A 16,421-nucleotide genomic window follows, 5' to 3' on the forward strand; every position below is an offset into this window, starting at 1 on the left:
TTAATTAGTAAACCTTGCATAATTTGCAAATCTGATGATTTTTATGACCACAACCTGCACAATATTACTGATTTGATAAGATCTATAGTTTTGCCCTTTTTCTTTCTTGTTAATTTAAATACATATATCCTAAACTTTTTTTTTTTTTTTTCTTATCTGAAGCTTTCTGACCAAAGCATTTTCTCAGAAAGTGCATGTGTTTGGGACAGTTACTTTCATTTTTGGTGAGCTTTTTTGTTATTTCATGTCTTTACTCAGGATGTTTGGCATGGTTGTGGAAAAGATAATGATTCCTGAGGTGCAGAAAGTCTCTGGCCAAGTGGAGAAAAAGATCTGTGCTGTTGGCATAACTAAGATCCTCACCGAGTGTCCTTCCATGATGGACACGGAGTACACCAAACTCTGGTACAAAAACACCAAAAGCTCTTTGCGCCACAGACATGTTAATGAAGCTTTATTATATCATGTTTACAGCTTTAAATATATTTTTTGGCACCTTATTTTTTTGTTCTTGAACAACGAGTCATTAATTTATGTGAATGTCTGTCTGTTTTTGAAAGTCCTCTTTCATTTGTGACCCCTTGGGTTATAGCACAATAGTGGCTTTTTTTAAAACCTTATCTGAAACAAAATTTTATATAGATAGATAGATATAATACACATACATTTATATATACACGTGTTCATAGTACAGGAGATGTATTGGACAGTTATTCGAGTGTAAACATTTATGTAAAAAAAAAAAAAAAAAAAAAAATATACATTTGGTTAAATAATGGTCTTGTGGCATGGTGTGTTTTTACCCTTTAGGACTCCATTGCTACAGGCCCTGATTGGTCTGTTTGAGTTACCAGAAGATGACAGCATCCCAGATGATGAGCACTTCATAGACATAGAGGACACTCCAGGATACCAGACCGCTTTCTCTCAGCTCGCTTTTGCTGGCAAGAAAGAGCGTGATCCTATTGGAGAAGCTGTCAGCAATCCCAAAATCCTCCTTGCTCAGTCCTTACACAAACTCTCCACTGCCTGTCCTGGAAGGGTGAGTATCCAAAACGTATATGATGACTTTTAAATTCAAAGTTTAGTGGGCTCTTATTCTGATTTATAAGTGATCTATAAATCAATATAATCATTTTAGTGATGTGACATCTTTTATGACGCTATTATTATTTTTATTTATTTATTTTTTTTTATCATAGTAATAGTATATATAAAAGTTTTGCTGGAAATTCAATAAAGGTTTATATTTTAATATCCTATTTTGTGACAATCCTTTGAACTAAATACTTTACAAATGAAAGGTACTTTATCTAATTTGATTCTTTTCACTTTATATGGGATGATGGACCAGGAAATAAGATTATTCATAACCAATAAGGCAAGCATCAGTGCAAAAATGGCTTTACATTATATAACACTTGAGTTGAAGAAACAAAAGACTCAAACCTGTGCAACTAAAGCCAACCGTGTTCACTGACAAAACAGAACTGAGAGTTGCAAGTCATGTACTGTACACTGGTATTAAGATGTTTTGGGTGATCAAATTAACAAATGTACAAGTGAGACATTGTTACACCTGTTTGATTTTTGGCGTACTCAAGAGTTTGTGTATGAGTCGGTGTTGTGCTGTGAGCTGGACGTTTGCTGATTCGATCTCTAACACAAAATTACCTATTGTTGCAGTTTGTTGTCACTGTTGAATAGCGGAAGAGAAGCTGTTACTGTCTGAGGCAAGGCTCTCGGGAGCAATCATAAACATCACATCCTTTGGATTTTCAAAGCAAAAGTGACCCAGTCCTTTCGCATGAAAATCAGTCTACGCACAGGCTTTATTAGGCAACCTGGGGAAGTCTGGGAAGGGTAAAAAAAAAATTAAGTTGCTTTACAAGCCGTTCACGCATTGGAAAAAAAGGGTAATTATTACATGAGAATTGTTACATATTGCAACTTTAAGATAACGAAATTCCTTCAAAAACTTGCACAGTTTATTCTTGATAACATGTCAACAAACATGAAAGAACAGCGAGAAGGGAGACGTGGGTAACGTTTTTATTTTATTTTCTAATCATTTTTGTCTTCCTAATACCTTGCCCTCCTGCACGCTCTATTGATTGTAGCTCAATGTTGGCCTTTCGCTCATCGGGATAGTGCGCACACCTGACATTAGGACTTGAAAACTGTCGTAGCATCTGGGACTAGTCTCGGCATGTCGCAGACAACAATCGTGAGATCTAATGGTTTGTGAGATCTAATGGTTCTCATTGCAGACAACTCACAGACTCAAAATATCAAAGGAATGAGCTTGAGTCATGTAGTGTACATTACGCTCCGTATTATACAATGGGTTGTTTCAACTCTAAAATCTGATTTGATGTAGCACATTTTAAACTGTTGTTAAAGAGCCAAATTTACGCACACCTGTAACCACAGTTAATCAGTTAAATTCTATATTGTCGTGACATTGCTCAGGACCCGTAAATAACTAAACTCCGCTTCGTCTTGTGCCTAACAATACCCCTTAGTCCGGCCCACAGGCTATCTGCAGAACTCTGACTGCTCTGATGCAGCCTGTGAGAGATTTTATAAATGGAAAAGAATTTGGCCCCCTATGGAGAAATTATATGAAATTCACATTCTGGACACTGGATGTCACTGTCAGGTATAGTCGCTATTCACAGTGCATCGTCTCCACTAGCATCATCCTCTGGCAAAGTTAAAGAGGAGTTTGAAGTACTCATTTCCCAGGATAAAGCGACACAGAAAGAATTATGCATTTATTAAATTATTAGAATGAGGTTAGATACTACACTCATGTACTTTTAAAATGTCTCAATACCTTGCATCATAAATCATACCTTCTGATGTTTCATTGAAACAAGTAATGTGATTTGTGGGCTTCCCAGTGCCATTTGTGTAAGGACATCCTGTAGGAAATGTTTGCATATGCACGTCTACAAAATAAAATGAAGCACGATCATCTTTATCAAATAAAAAATGTATCTGTAATGTAAGTAACAACAGGACAGAATAAATGAAAAATAAAGATTCTGATTATTGTGGTGTCAGACCCAACCCTGCTCAGTAGCCGCTCTATATGTGCTTTGCAGTGATACTGAAGGGATTTCAAAAATTTGAAAAAGTGATTATATTATTTTGTATAAGACACATCACTGTTCAATTTAAAGTGTTCTTGTTAAGTGAAATAGCCTATCCTTTATTTAAAAGTAGGGCTTTCATGAGCATACCATAAAGAACAAATTATGATTAAAACTTTCAGAATATTAAGCTTTACAATATAAAGATATACCACTATGCATTACAATATGCTTATTGGCAATCTAGTAGCATCTAACCTTATTTTTAATTATTACAGCAATACAGTCTGTGGCAAAAATTTCATTTTCTTTCTCCTTCATTTGGCCCCTTACTGAAAAGGTTTGGTTACCCCTGCCTTAATTCTGTCACGTCTTGATTTGTTTGAGAAGCTTCCTGCTCTGTAGTTTCACATTTCTCCATGTTTCTTTTAGTGGTTGACCGATATATCGCTCGTGATGGTCAGTTTGTGACAATCCAAGCTGGTGATTCAGCCCATTTAAAATGTCAGGATATCCACATGGGCGCACAAGTGCAACCTTGAAGTAAAAGCACTTCACTTACTGAGTAAATGTCATATTCAGTATGTACTTTTGTGAGAACTTGATTACTAATGCGCACTTGCCATCCATGGTTGCTGGCCTACTCTGTGTACTGTTATATCCTTCTTCCTAATAGTGCCTTCAGAAAGCATTCAGACCCCCTTCATTTTATTCACATTTTGTTTTGTTGCATCCTTATGCTAAAATGCTTTAAATTATGTTGTTTGTTTGTTTTCACATCAATCTATAGTCCATACCCCATAATGACAAAGCAAAAAACTTTTTTTTTTTTTTTTTTTTTTTTTAGAACTTTCCAAATGTTTTAAATGAAAATAAACTGAAATATCACAAGTTTTCAGACCCTTTCCTATGACTCATCTTTGAGATGTTTCTGCACTTTGATTGGAGTCCACCTGTGGCTAATTAAATTGATTGGACATGATTTGGAAAGGCACACTCATCTATATAAGATCTCACAGCTGAAAATGCACATTAGAGCAAAAACCATGCCATGAGGTCAAAGGAACTGCCCGCAGAAATGAGAGACAAGATTGTGTCGAGGCACACATCTGGAGAAAGCTACAAAAACAAATTGGGCTGCATTGAAGGTTCCCAAGAGCACAGTGGCCTGCATAATTCTTAAATGGAAGAAGTTTGGAACAATCAGGACTATTTCTAGAGCTTAGAAATCAGAGGAGAAAGGTCTTGGTAAGAAAGGTGACCAGGAACCCGATGGTCACTCTGGTTGAGCTCCAGAGATCATGTGTGGAGATGGGAGAATCATGCAGAAGGTCAACAATCACTGCAACACTAAACCAATCTGCGCTTTATGGCAGAGTGGCCAAACGGAAGCCTCTCCTCAGTGCAAGACACATTTTTAAAAACTAGCACCTGTGAGAAACAAGATTCTCTGGTCTGATGAAACAAAGATTGAACTGTTTGGTCTAAATTCCAAGCGTCATGTCTAGGGTAAACCAGGCACCTCATCACCGGCGCAATACCATCCCAACGGTGAAGCATGGTGGTGGTAGCATCATGCTGTGTGTTTTTCAGCGGCAGGGACAGGGGGACTGGTCAGGGTTGAAAGAAAAGTTGAATGCAGCAATATCCTTAATGAAAACCTGGTCCAGAGCACTCAGGACCTCAGATTGGGCCAAAACTTCACCTTCCAACAGAACAATGACCCCAAGCACACAGACAAGACAATGCAAGAGTGGCTTAGGGGTAACTCTGTGAATGTCCTTCAGTGGCCCTGGCAGAGCCTGGACAAGATCCCAATCGAACATCTCTGGAGAGACCTGAAAATGGCTGTCCAACAATGGTCCCCATCCAACCTGACACACCTTGAGATGATCTGCAGAGAAAAATGGCAGAAAATCCCCAAATCTAGGCGTAAAAAAGCTTGTCGCATCATACCCAAGAAGACTTGAGGCTGTAATCGCTGTCAAAGATGCTTCAACTAAGTACTGAGTTAAGGGTCTGAATAATGTCAATATGATTGTAACAGTTCAATGGAAAGGAGGCAAGAACCGGCTTGACAATATAAATTATAATTTAATGATAAACTTAACCAAAAAGGCAAATACACCCACAGGTGTCGGGCAGCTGCCCATAACACGCTCTGTCGCACTGCCATCTTCGGTCGACTATCCCTCTCGGACTTCATCAGCCTAATTAGTGTCCGGGTGTGTGGAATCATGACCCGCCCTCTGGCCTGCCACAATGATTTATTTATATATATATATATATGTGTGTGTGTATATATTTGCTAAATTATCAAAAATGTTTTTTGCTTTGTCATTATGGGGTATGGAGTGTAGATTGATTTGGAATTATCTTTTATTTAAAGCATTTACATGTCACGCTTGCATTTTAATAATAGTACAAATGTAGATTTTCCGATGCATCGCGATCTTGTTTTGAACGATATTGATTCTGAACTATAGAGATTGATCTATATTGGCAACCCTCAGTATTGCAAATTAATCACTTGCATGTTCAACTAAATCTCATGCTATGAGATTAAAAATGTCTTATTAGTCATCGGCTAGTAAATGTTCAGATTTCACTCACCAGTGATTGAGTTGTATTGTGGAGAAGTAATTCGCACAGAGCTCCTTTCTCTGTGTATTGAGTGTAAAAGTTTGGTTTAACTCATTCTATGTCCAAAGATGAGATCCACGGATCCATATGGCATTGAAAAATGTCTTTTTAATACCCTTTCTGGTTTTTACAGTCAGTTGTTGATTTAAAAACATTGAATTCAAATCACACATGGATGCACTAAAGAAACCATGCATGACTTCTCTCGTTATATGCGCTTACTGGCTAATGATGCTAGTCTTAAAGAAACAGTACTATAAGCACGCATTCTACATAATACTGGAAATAGTTGTAAATAGTACAAATGATGCAAGTAGACAATAAAACAGAACAAAAATATATGCAGCATAAAGTATATGCAATTTTAAGACATTAATTGATGTAATATTTTTCAAAAGCTAAATTGTAACCAATTTGATGAACTAATGATGACATATAATTTGTAAAATGAATATTTCCGAATTATACCTAGAAGGGTTGGCTAAAAGGATCATCTATAATTAAGAGCATTAGCTGAGATAATTGTTTTATGTGCAAGCTAAATGGACATTGTAAAAGAATGGTACCCAAATGAATCAAGATTGGAATCGAAATTGAGAGCTTGTGAATTGGAGTCAAATATGGAATTCTGATTCTATACCCATTCCTAGTAAATAACGTAAAGCAGTAATGCTGACTGATAGCCAAGCAAATATATCTACTGCCTTATAAACAGTATAGCAAAATCTCTACCAATTAATGCATTACTACTATTAAATGGTATATGTTGTCATACTGCCCAAAACTATTTTCCAAGTATGCAGTTTACCAGCAGTGTTCTTAACTTTTCTTAAATGCCAGTCGTAATTTAAAGTGTGTGTTTTTATTTTTATATATATATATATATATATATATATATATATATATATATATATATATATATATATTATATTATTTTATATTATATTATTATTATTATATATAATAATATAATATAATATAATATAAATATTGTTTTTTTTGGCCTGGCAGACTAAATCATTTGGTTTTCTGTGACATATTGTGGATAGTTTTTGCAAATTATACTTGTCACCAAGGTAACATTATCTAGCTGGCTAACATGGATGAGGTTTTGTTGTTAGAATAACTATTCATAATTTTGAAGTCATCATTAAGAATGGGTTAAAATTACAAACCAATCAGTGATTTTGCATTTATGGCTTTTTTTTTTTCACCAAAGCTAGTTTTTGGTAAAAACTTTCCATTTAATGAAAAATATCAATATTCCTTGCACATAAGCATACAAAAATACATTGCTAAAAATAACATTTTTCTTTTTTGTGGTGATGCCAGTGAAAATGTTGGCAGGGCAAGTAAGAAAAAATGAGCCAGCAGAAAATAATCCTTACTGTTGAGCCCTGCACTTGGTTTTGAGGCACAGCCTACCCTGTGTACAGTGACTGTATTGTATTAACTGAATGTCCTCTGTTACAGGTGCCATCCATGTTGAGCACCAGTCTGCCAGCAGAAGCTCTTCAGTTTCTGCAGGGTTACCTCCAGGCCGCAACTGTACAGCTGGTGTAGGCTACATGCCCAAAATCTCTCTCCATGCCCTTTTGAGTTTATCAAGGTCAAAAATGGGAAGCTCTGTCACCCAAAATACCAAAACTGTTCCAACCAATATAGAGACGACCATTGGATTCAACATGCCCATACACACGTGGAGATGCACCGCCCAGCGATACATGGCTGTCTGAAGAAGGGATTTTTAAGGGATTGTTTTGTTTTAATGAATTGTTTGTGAAGCAACAGCTCAAGCAAGGAATGATGGTTACAAGATGTTATACTTGTGTAGAAGAGGCCTGAGGATATCGCTGGGTGGGTCATGTTTATATTAGCTTTTTTTCCTATGAATTATATGTAGTCCATGCATCACATTCTCCTTTAGTTTGGTGTTTAGTCCAATTATACATTTGGCAGTGTTTTGAAATGTCAACTTTTACAAACATACAAAAGCACTTGGGAATCAGCAGACATTTGGTGATGACCTTTGAAATCGAGAGCGATTTCTGTTTGTTAATTTTCCTGTCCCTGTTTTTGGAATTTTTACTGTATGAGCCGTTTTGCAGTGCAGAAAAATGAAACTAAGTGTCTGCTCCATGTGTAATCCATATTGTATTGTCTTCAACTTGTCTTAGTTTTGCTGCTCTAATTGTTAATAAAATAAAGCACTTGTTTGTCACACATTTATTTTTGGCTCTGAAAAGATTTACATGTCTTGGGGTTTGCATGGCTCATAATCTTACATATGCTGTCAAGCCAAAGACCACAATCACTGTATTGTGCTCTGCTGTATTCTACATCAGATGCTAAAGCTGATCTAGCATATTTCATAGATCTTTGCATTCCAGTCATGAATGCTCAACATGCTGTACATGTAAATTCACGCTTCCTTGATTAGCCATAATCCTATTACCAATGTGCAAAGAACACCAAAAATAATTTATTGTATAACTTGCTAAAGATTTTTTACATTTATGATATTGATCAAAACCTGGATCTCGCTTGATAGATTTATTTAATTTAATCCCACTGGTTACATTTCTGACAGAATTTTAGTTTGAAATATGAAGGGACTAAAAAACGTTGATTTTTACAAAGTTGTCAACAACAAATGAAATTGCAGACGGTCTTTATTTCTTGTGAATATTTTTACATGGGTGGCACAAATAGTGAAATGGCCAGAGCCATTTATTTCCACCCTGAAGCATACACTAACTTGGCACATTATTAGGAACCCCTGTACACGACCTTATTCATGCAACTATCGGCCAATCGTGTGGCAGCAGTGCAATGCTTAAATTCATACTGATACGGGTCAGGAGTTTGTCAATGTTCACATTAATAATCAGAATGAACAATCTGCCTCAAGGTTTGATGTGTTGTGCATTCTGAGTTACTATTCTGCTCACTATAATTGTACAGAGGGTTATCTGAGTTACTGTAGTCTTTCTGTCAGCTCGAACCAGTCTGGCCATTCTCCAGAACTGTTGCTCATTGAATGTTTTTTTGATTTTGGCACCATTCTGAGTAAACTAAAAACTGTGAAAATCCCAAGAGATCAGCAGTTACAGAAATACTCAAACCAGCCCATCTGGTACCAACAATTGTGCCATGGTCAAAATCACTGCGATCACTTTTCCCCATTCTGATGTTTGATGTGAACATTAAATCTCCTGACCCGCATTGGCATGATTTTATGCATTGCACTGCTGCCACACAATTGGCTGATTAGATAATCACTTGAATATGTAAGTATACAGGTGTTCCTAATAAAGTGCTCAGTCAGTGTAATTCATGCTCAAATGACAAGTAAACCTGTAAGTGATTCCAATTGTGACCAGTGGGGAAACAAATTCTGTCAAGATCATGGGTTTTATTCCCAGGGAATTCACAAACTAAAAAATTCAATGTGCATCTTGAATGTACTGTAAATGGAAATGGACTTCCATTAAAATTGCTATATAAGTATAGTTACAATTTAGATTTTTGAATGCTGCATTTTCCCAAGGGTTTTAATTGTGAACAAGAATAAAGTACATATTTCCAATAGCTTTTGTAGAAAAGGCATGCAGGTTATTTTATTGTTCTATCCAATAAAAATCTGAACTTTCCTTTCCTAAACATTGATGCATTGATTTCAGTAAGTCCCTCATTGCATGGCTTTCTAATTCACTCTTGTGCATATTCCCAATGCCAACACACATTTTTACAGCTTTTCATTATTGCCATGGTCTAACAGCTTTGACCTTGTTAAGAATAATCACTTCTACTACATTTGCTGGAAATAACATTATCACAAATGTCCTTATTTCATGCATAAAAATGCATTGTTTTATTAGTCATTTTTAATTTTAAATTGTTCAATTAAACTAAACAATAATGCATAACAAAAATTTTACTTGCACTAATAAATTCTAACATTTGACATTTAGCACTGTTATGTGTTACTGTTACAATGTTTTATTATGTACAGATTTATTCTGTGTAACAAATACAAATGTCACAGTACAGAAAGTTGCATGTACAGAAAAACAGACTCTCTTCATGATCAAAATTGGTCCCCATAGTTATTTTACAGGTAGTAGGCAACTTGCTGTTTATGTACTCTTGGTGAAGTATTATTGGATGGCTAAGAGGATTTCACATGACCGTTAGCAACCTGCTGCTGCTGTTGCTCTTTGGTCTTTATGAAAGAATACATACACTTGTCTCCACCCATAAAACGATATGATGCAACATTAGCATCCCAGGGGAGCAACCTAAGCAAAACACATGAATGTAAATTGTAAGCATATGTTTGACCATAATCTCCACTATCCCATTTAATCCAAGAGCAAACAGTACTTTGCATTTGCCTGGCTATTTGTACGACAAAACAGTGAAGGTACTTACGCTCGCGAGAGAAATGCGAAATACATTACGCGAGGGATACAGATCATTTGCTGGTCAGCCAGAATGGCCTTCATTGATTGTTGTACACAGTATAGAGGATCCAGAGGTGGAATCAGACCTTTGAGTTCCTCCCTGCAAATGGAGACATGCTAAAGGTAAAAGGGATGCTTAACAGACATCCAATGTGCTAAATGCAGTTTATTTTGTGGTTCATAAACCTTTTTCTCAACCTTTCACCTTATGTTCACTGCTATCTCATCTGTCTATGGTGGTGTTCTAAATTTTGTACCATACTACTCTTATTGTTTTTGCAGAATAGTATGTATGCTGTGCATAGTATGAAAATGTTCTCTATGCATCACCAGTATGAGGAATGAACTGAAGTAATAACATCTTATTTGACAAATTACTTAATCGGATTGCCAAAGATTAACCCATTATTACAAAAACTTGGATTACATATGCCAAAATAGATGGCTTTACAAAGTCTTGTCTGAAAGTCATGTAGTCATCAAATAGATAGAGAGAGAGGGCAACATAAAAAAGCAGATCAATGGCCTTTTCTGGGTTTGTTTGCATGTGAATTTTTGACATTTGGAGTTTGGATTAACAAGCATTTTGCTGGCCCACTTGTACATTCTGTCAATGTAAATCTATGGGATTTTCCCAATTTTTGATTGTCTGATGTGCGAAAACCACAAGTCTAATCAGTTAGAAAAGACACACTATTCCAATTAGTCTGAAGGGATTTTGAGAAAAAAAAAATCTTTATCTTAGTAGAATAGAGGTATGTTTGCTTTGACAATTCAACATAATAAACTATTTTATTTCCAAGATAAATGGATGCCACTTGCTGAATTAAACCTGCATAGTGAGGTCATGTGACATCAATGTACCATAGCACCGTTCAAAATGTGCATCACTGCATAATGCACATGGTTTCCCATACTATTTTTCAAAAATAGTAGTCAATATGTACTCCGCAGTATGCAGAATACTAGGAATCCATTCTGAACTTAGCCTGTGGCATTAATGATCTATTCATAGTTTATGTCTCATGTCTCACTCCCTAGTTCCCTATGTCGTGAATCAGTATGTCATGAATTTGGGCACTGGCAAGGGTGTTGATCTACTGAGCATTGGGACAATTATGAATCAAATACCTGCAACATGATTACTCAGATGCAAAGATCATTAGATATCCACACAAAGCACAATGTGCACACAGCACATAATGTGCCTTTGGGCTGAAAACACGATCAGATGACTTCATCGGAAATATTGTACAGTATCACAGAACGCTAAACTAATTGTATTCAAATTCAGATCACTGGAACCAGTGGCAGAAGTCATCCAAATATGGGCAGAGAGGATCGTTCACTCTAATTACATATGTCCAGCAGGAGATTGCGCCAAGTGCATGACACAGACTCAATGATGGCTCAAATGACACCGAATGGAACTGAATGAGATCTCGTTACTAATCACTGCATGCTTTGGAGAGAGAGGATACCTTTCGCCGTTGTTGTATTTGCACGTGTAATCAGTTGCACAATTATGTTTTATTTGTTTGAAGAGGCTTTTGGACACTTGGAGACATTCTTGAACACTAGGATACATTTTTTTTTAATGCTACAACTTTTGATTGTTTTGTAGTATCAACACTCAGTTACAGATTAAATGATTGGGAACAAATAAAAGTTTTTCTGAGCTACCTTATTTACACCCTGATATATATAATGTAAAATCTGAAAAATAAGACAAAAGTTGGTAGAAAGTCTTAGAATTTATCATAATCTATATTGTTAAAATATATAGTTTAAACATTTAATTAAAATTATACAAAAACTTGACCCTCCTTTAGTTTTTGGTATGCCACTGAAAAAGGAAAACTTTAAAAACACCCCCAGAGCTTAAAGGATTAAAGACAAAATAAGGCTATGACATCATATATTTACACTTGCGCTCTTCCTCTAATGACTTGAGACTTTAGAAGACATGACGACATTTCCGATAAGAGCACATAGTGAGCAACAATACTCCCTGGTTCTCCCTGAAATTTTAAGGGAGTGAATGTTTCAGTGTACTGGAATTATCTTACAATTGGAACAGCCTAGAAATGGCTGACTTAATGGCCAGTGCCCTGACTACAGAACTAGGTAGCTGATTGAGATGCACCCATAGTTTACTTTAACTGTTTCCTGGTTTCCCACCTGATTTGGCATCCAGCAAACATGCCAGTGTTGATGATGTATGGGCAAATCAGGGTGGTTTTCACCCCATCCACACCATCCTCTGTCAACAAACTATGGGTTAGAGATTCATGGAAGCCTACTGCTCCAAATTTACTTGCACAATAATCCTACACCAGGAAAGAAAAAAACACAGACAATCAGTCAACATACTTGCATAGATAGAATAGATACTGTTTATTTTTGCTGTAGATACTGTACATTTTAACAGCATACATTTATTCTGTAAACTTTTAGGAGTACAATAACATATATAAAATGTCCTCCAAACATGGACTAAAAGAAACAAAACTCCCATTTTGATTCCATGTGGTCATATTACATTTGATAAATTATAGAAAAAAGTTTTACAACATTTCAATTAGGTTATGTTAACTCACCTCTACACAAGCAGTACTGAACAGACCAAGAGTGCTTGCAATTGTAACAATATGTCCATGATTCCTAGCTTTCATTTGAGGCAGAAAGGCTTTAGTCATCTGTTAAAGTAGAAAAAAACATTAAATGTCTTATGAAACCGTAAAAGCCTTCCAGCTTAGGGGCAGGAGCTTGCTTGACTGGGTGTTTTCTTGAAATTAGTCATATGTTCTTCCACTGCTGTTATAGTAATCTATACAGCTCTTGAGAATGGTTACAGTAAGAGGAGAATGTTTGTAAATTTGCTGCATTGTAAAGCATATTGTCAAGTTTTGAGCTGATTGTGACACACAGTGTTTGTTGTATAGGGGGTAATATAGGCTTAATGCTGTGTAGTGTTAAAAACAGCAGTGCTACAGGACTTGATATGAAGACTTTGCTCTGACAAGACATCTAGAAAAAGCACTACAGTGGCCCAAAGTGAAGGGATATACTAAGCACTAGCTTTTTACATTCCTTAATGGTGCTGGACGAGTTATGTGCTGAATTTTATTACTTTGTGGTAGGCCTTTGTTTAAAATCCCTAACCCCATGTATAAGCTATAGCTAGGTATTTATGATTGGTTTAGTTTTTTCTGAGCTGTTGTCATGATTAGTTGCTGACAATCTGGTGCAAAATATCGTTATGCACTTGTTCCTTATTCAATCGTCTGAAAAGTGACTTGTGGTCATATGCTGTTTCTAAGCCATTAGTGTGAACCTTTGTAATCAAGCAGATTATAGTAACTTCAGCAATGAACCCTTAAAGGTGTAATCCTCATGACATTCCAGATATATAAGACTTTCTTTCTTCTGCTGAACACAAGCGAGACCCCAGTGGTTAAATCCATGTCTTCAGAAGCGATATGATAGGTGTGGGTGAGAAAAAGATAAATATTCAAGTCTTTTTTACAGTAAATTCTCCTCCCTGCCCAGTAGGTGACAATATGCACAAAAATGTGAATCCCAAAAACAAAAGAAGAAGAATGTAAAAGTGGAGATTGATAGTCAAAACGTTATATAAAACTTATATATTTATCTGTTTCTCACCTACACTTATCATATAGCTTCTGAAGACATAGATTTAATCACTGGAAGTGTATGGATTACTTTGCATTGTATGGACCGACAGAGCTGAGAATTTCTTCTAAAAATCTTAATTTGTTTTCAGCAGGAGAAAGAAAGTCATATACATCTGGGATGACATGAAGGTGAGTAAATGACGAGAGAATTTTCATTTTTAAGTGAACTGTTCCTTTAATTGTGCCTTTCTGATTGTATAGTAGCCTATAGTTGATATTGTTTCCAATTCAGCATCCTCTAAAAGTCCAACAGCATCCATTATGTGTGGTCAAATGTCAGCACTGGTAGCACACAAGATAGGATGTTCCCTATTTACATAGTAGTGCTCAATCTGGCTCCTGGAGACATACTTTCCTACTGAGTCCTCAAACACACCTGAATCAGCTTTAGGTTTACTTGAAATTATTCACAGCCCTTACAAACTAATGGCATTACTGTGGTACTTTAATGGTATCTGATGGTAATACCATTGTTCTTTTGTATATACAATGGTATGGGATAATTAACATATTTATGTACCATATCTACTTCAAAAATACTTCAAAGAATATTATGGAATTACCATGGTACATGTCTAAAAATCTCAGTATGACCACAATACAAGGTGCTACCATGATACATATCCCAACAACATGATTTTATCATGGTATATGTACAAAACATGCTAAACCATGGTACTTAAATATCATAATGGAACTGAATAATTACAGTATTCGTGCAGCATGTTATATAGATGAACTCCAGCATACATCAAAGAATATCATGAAATTGCCATGGTACATAAAAAAACACATCATAACACCATGGAACTTTTGATAATGTATGATTATTCATCCATCATGGTATTTGCATGATATTCCAATGTACATCAAAGAATACCATAGTATTACCTGAATATGTACAACAACAAAAAACTCACCCAGAACAAGGCATGGCAGTTCACCAGCAGCGTCCTCTCCAGCAGTTCATCGGGGCATTCCAGCAGCCGTCGCCCCGCAACGACCCCCGCGTTGTTAACCAACATGCTGACGTCGCCCACCTCTTGCCGCACGCGGTCAGCGGTTTGATAGATGCTCTCGCGCTTGGATATGTCTACGGTGTACGTGTACACTTTGCAGCCAAGTTCCCTCACCAGTCTGGCTGTGTGCTCGTTGGCCTCGGTGTTGCAGTCCCAAAGCACGAGTTCTGCCCCCTCTCTGGCGAACTCCAGCGCGAAGAGCCGGCCGAGCCCTCCACCCGCGCCCGTGATCAGACACAGCTCCCCATCCACTGACTTTAGACGCGGACGAAAGATAGTGCGAATCACCGCACACATTATGGAGTATGTCAGGTCAATAAGCATTAACACCAGATCTATCAGCACTATCATCGTTTTATTCTATTGGTTATTCTATTTTTATTCTAATAAAATAGATTCACTGTGAACACAGCTCATCCAAACTCTGTAGAGCTGTCCCAACTGCATGTGACTGTGTGGTTGTGGTTTATATAATCACTGCTGGATTAACCACTGGGTTTATCCACCATATGAGATATTTCTATGATTTTTTTTCTTCACATTAATGTAAGGGTGGCAGTTTCAACCCTTCACAGACCCAAGGACCCCAACCAAGACATTCGGCCACATTTTTTGGGGCCTCCCTGGACCTTTGGAGCACTATAGAGTATTTACCACCTTTCACCCCACTAGTTGAGCCCTGCCCAGTATACAGTATAAAGCTATATTTTCTTTAGGACAATTAATAACTTTCATTAAGGCCATAGTCTAACATTAGCACATTACATTATGCTTTCCAGACCATTAGTTTGAAAGTTAGAAAATTAGTTGAAATGAAAATTGAAAGCGATAGTTCACCAAAAAAATTACAATTCATTTTAAGTCATTTTGACTATAAATCTCCACTTTTACTTTCACATTCTAAAAGTGAAAGTAGAAATATATAGTGAATAAATATTGAAATATTGATCTGTTTCTCATCCAGAGTGATTGCATCTCATCAGAGGACATGGTTTAAACATTTTATGGATTACTTTTATGTTGCCTTTGTGTGATTTTTGGAGGTTCAAAGTTCCCTTCACTATTGAGATATTCTTCAAAAAATCTTTGTTTATGTTCAGTAGAAGACAGACAGTCATACATCTGGGATGGCATGAGGGTGAGTAAATAATGGGAGAAGTTTCATTTTTTCCCCTTTTTTGATAAACATTTCCTTTAAATAAAATTAAATACCTTTATTGTTTTAAAAAACATCATATTACACAATATTTGTTGTGTATATCTTCTCCACAGACCATCTGCAGTACCTTCAGGAAAAAACTGTTGAGTAATGATGCAGATACCTGCAAAAAAAAAAATGGGGGGAATTGTAGAACATTAAACTGCAACCAGAATTTGGTTGTCATTGAGACTCATCACTAGATTTCTAGGCCTAAATGAAAACACTGCACCTGTTAGATCCCTTTTGGAAACATTGTCATTTGCCTACATGGTCACAGATAGTTGATCTCACAGGTA

The 16,421-nt window shown here is 36.5% G+C and overlaps 2 protein-coding genes across 2 annotated transcripts in view; one reads left to right on the top strand and one right to left on the bottom strand.

Moving 5' to 3' along the window:
• The window catches only part of LOC127626371 (exportin-2), a 30,437-nt gene extending 22,453 nt beyond the window's left edge, over positions 1–7,984 (top strand). The window contains exons 22-24 of the mRNA XM_052102113.1: positions 259–405; positions 811–1,042; positions 7,215–7,984. Coding sequence (XP_051958073.1) covers positions 259–405; positions 811–1,042; positions 7,215–7,304 — 469 coding nt within the window. The 3' untranslated portion in view covers positions 7,305–7,984. The remainder of the gene's footprint in view (positions 1–258; positions 406–810; positions 1,043–7,214) is intronic.
• Positions 7,985–9,667: 1,683 nt separating this feature from the next.
• On the bottom strand, positions 9,668–15,708 carry LOC127626380 (retinol dehydrogenase 10-A-like). The gene is made up of 5 exons (XM_052102125.1): positions 14,826–15,708; positions 12,808–12,906; positions 12,389–12,537; positions 10,176–10,307; positions 9,668–10,042 (listed from the first exon to the last, which is right to left on the bottom strand). Exons 1-5 carry the CDS (start codon positions 15,273–15,275, stop codon positions 9,913–9,915), a joined length of 960 nt encoding a protein of 319 aa, XP_051958085.1. The 5' UTR covers positions 15,276–15,708; the 3' UTR covers positions 9,668–9,912.
• Positions 15,709–16,421: the final 713 nt, after the last annotated feature.

Source organism: Xyrauchen texanus, chromosome 32, assembly GCF_025860055.1.
Source record: "Xyrauchen texanus isolate HMW12.3.18 chromosome 32, RBS_HiC_50CHRs, whole genome shotgun sequence".
In the NCBI taxonomy this organism is placed as follows: Eukaryota; Metazoa; Chordata; class Actinopteri; order Cypriniformes; family Catostomidae; genus Xyrauchen; species Xyrauchen texanus.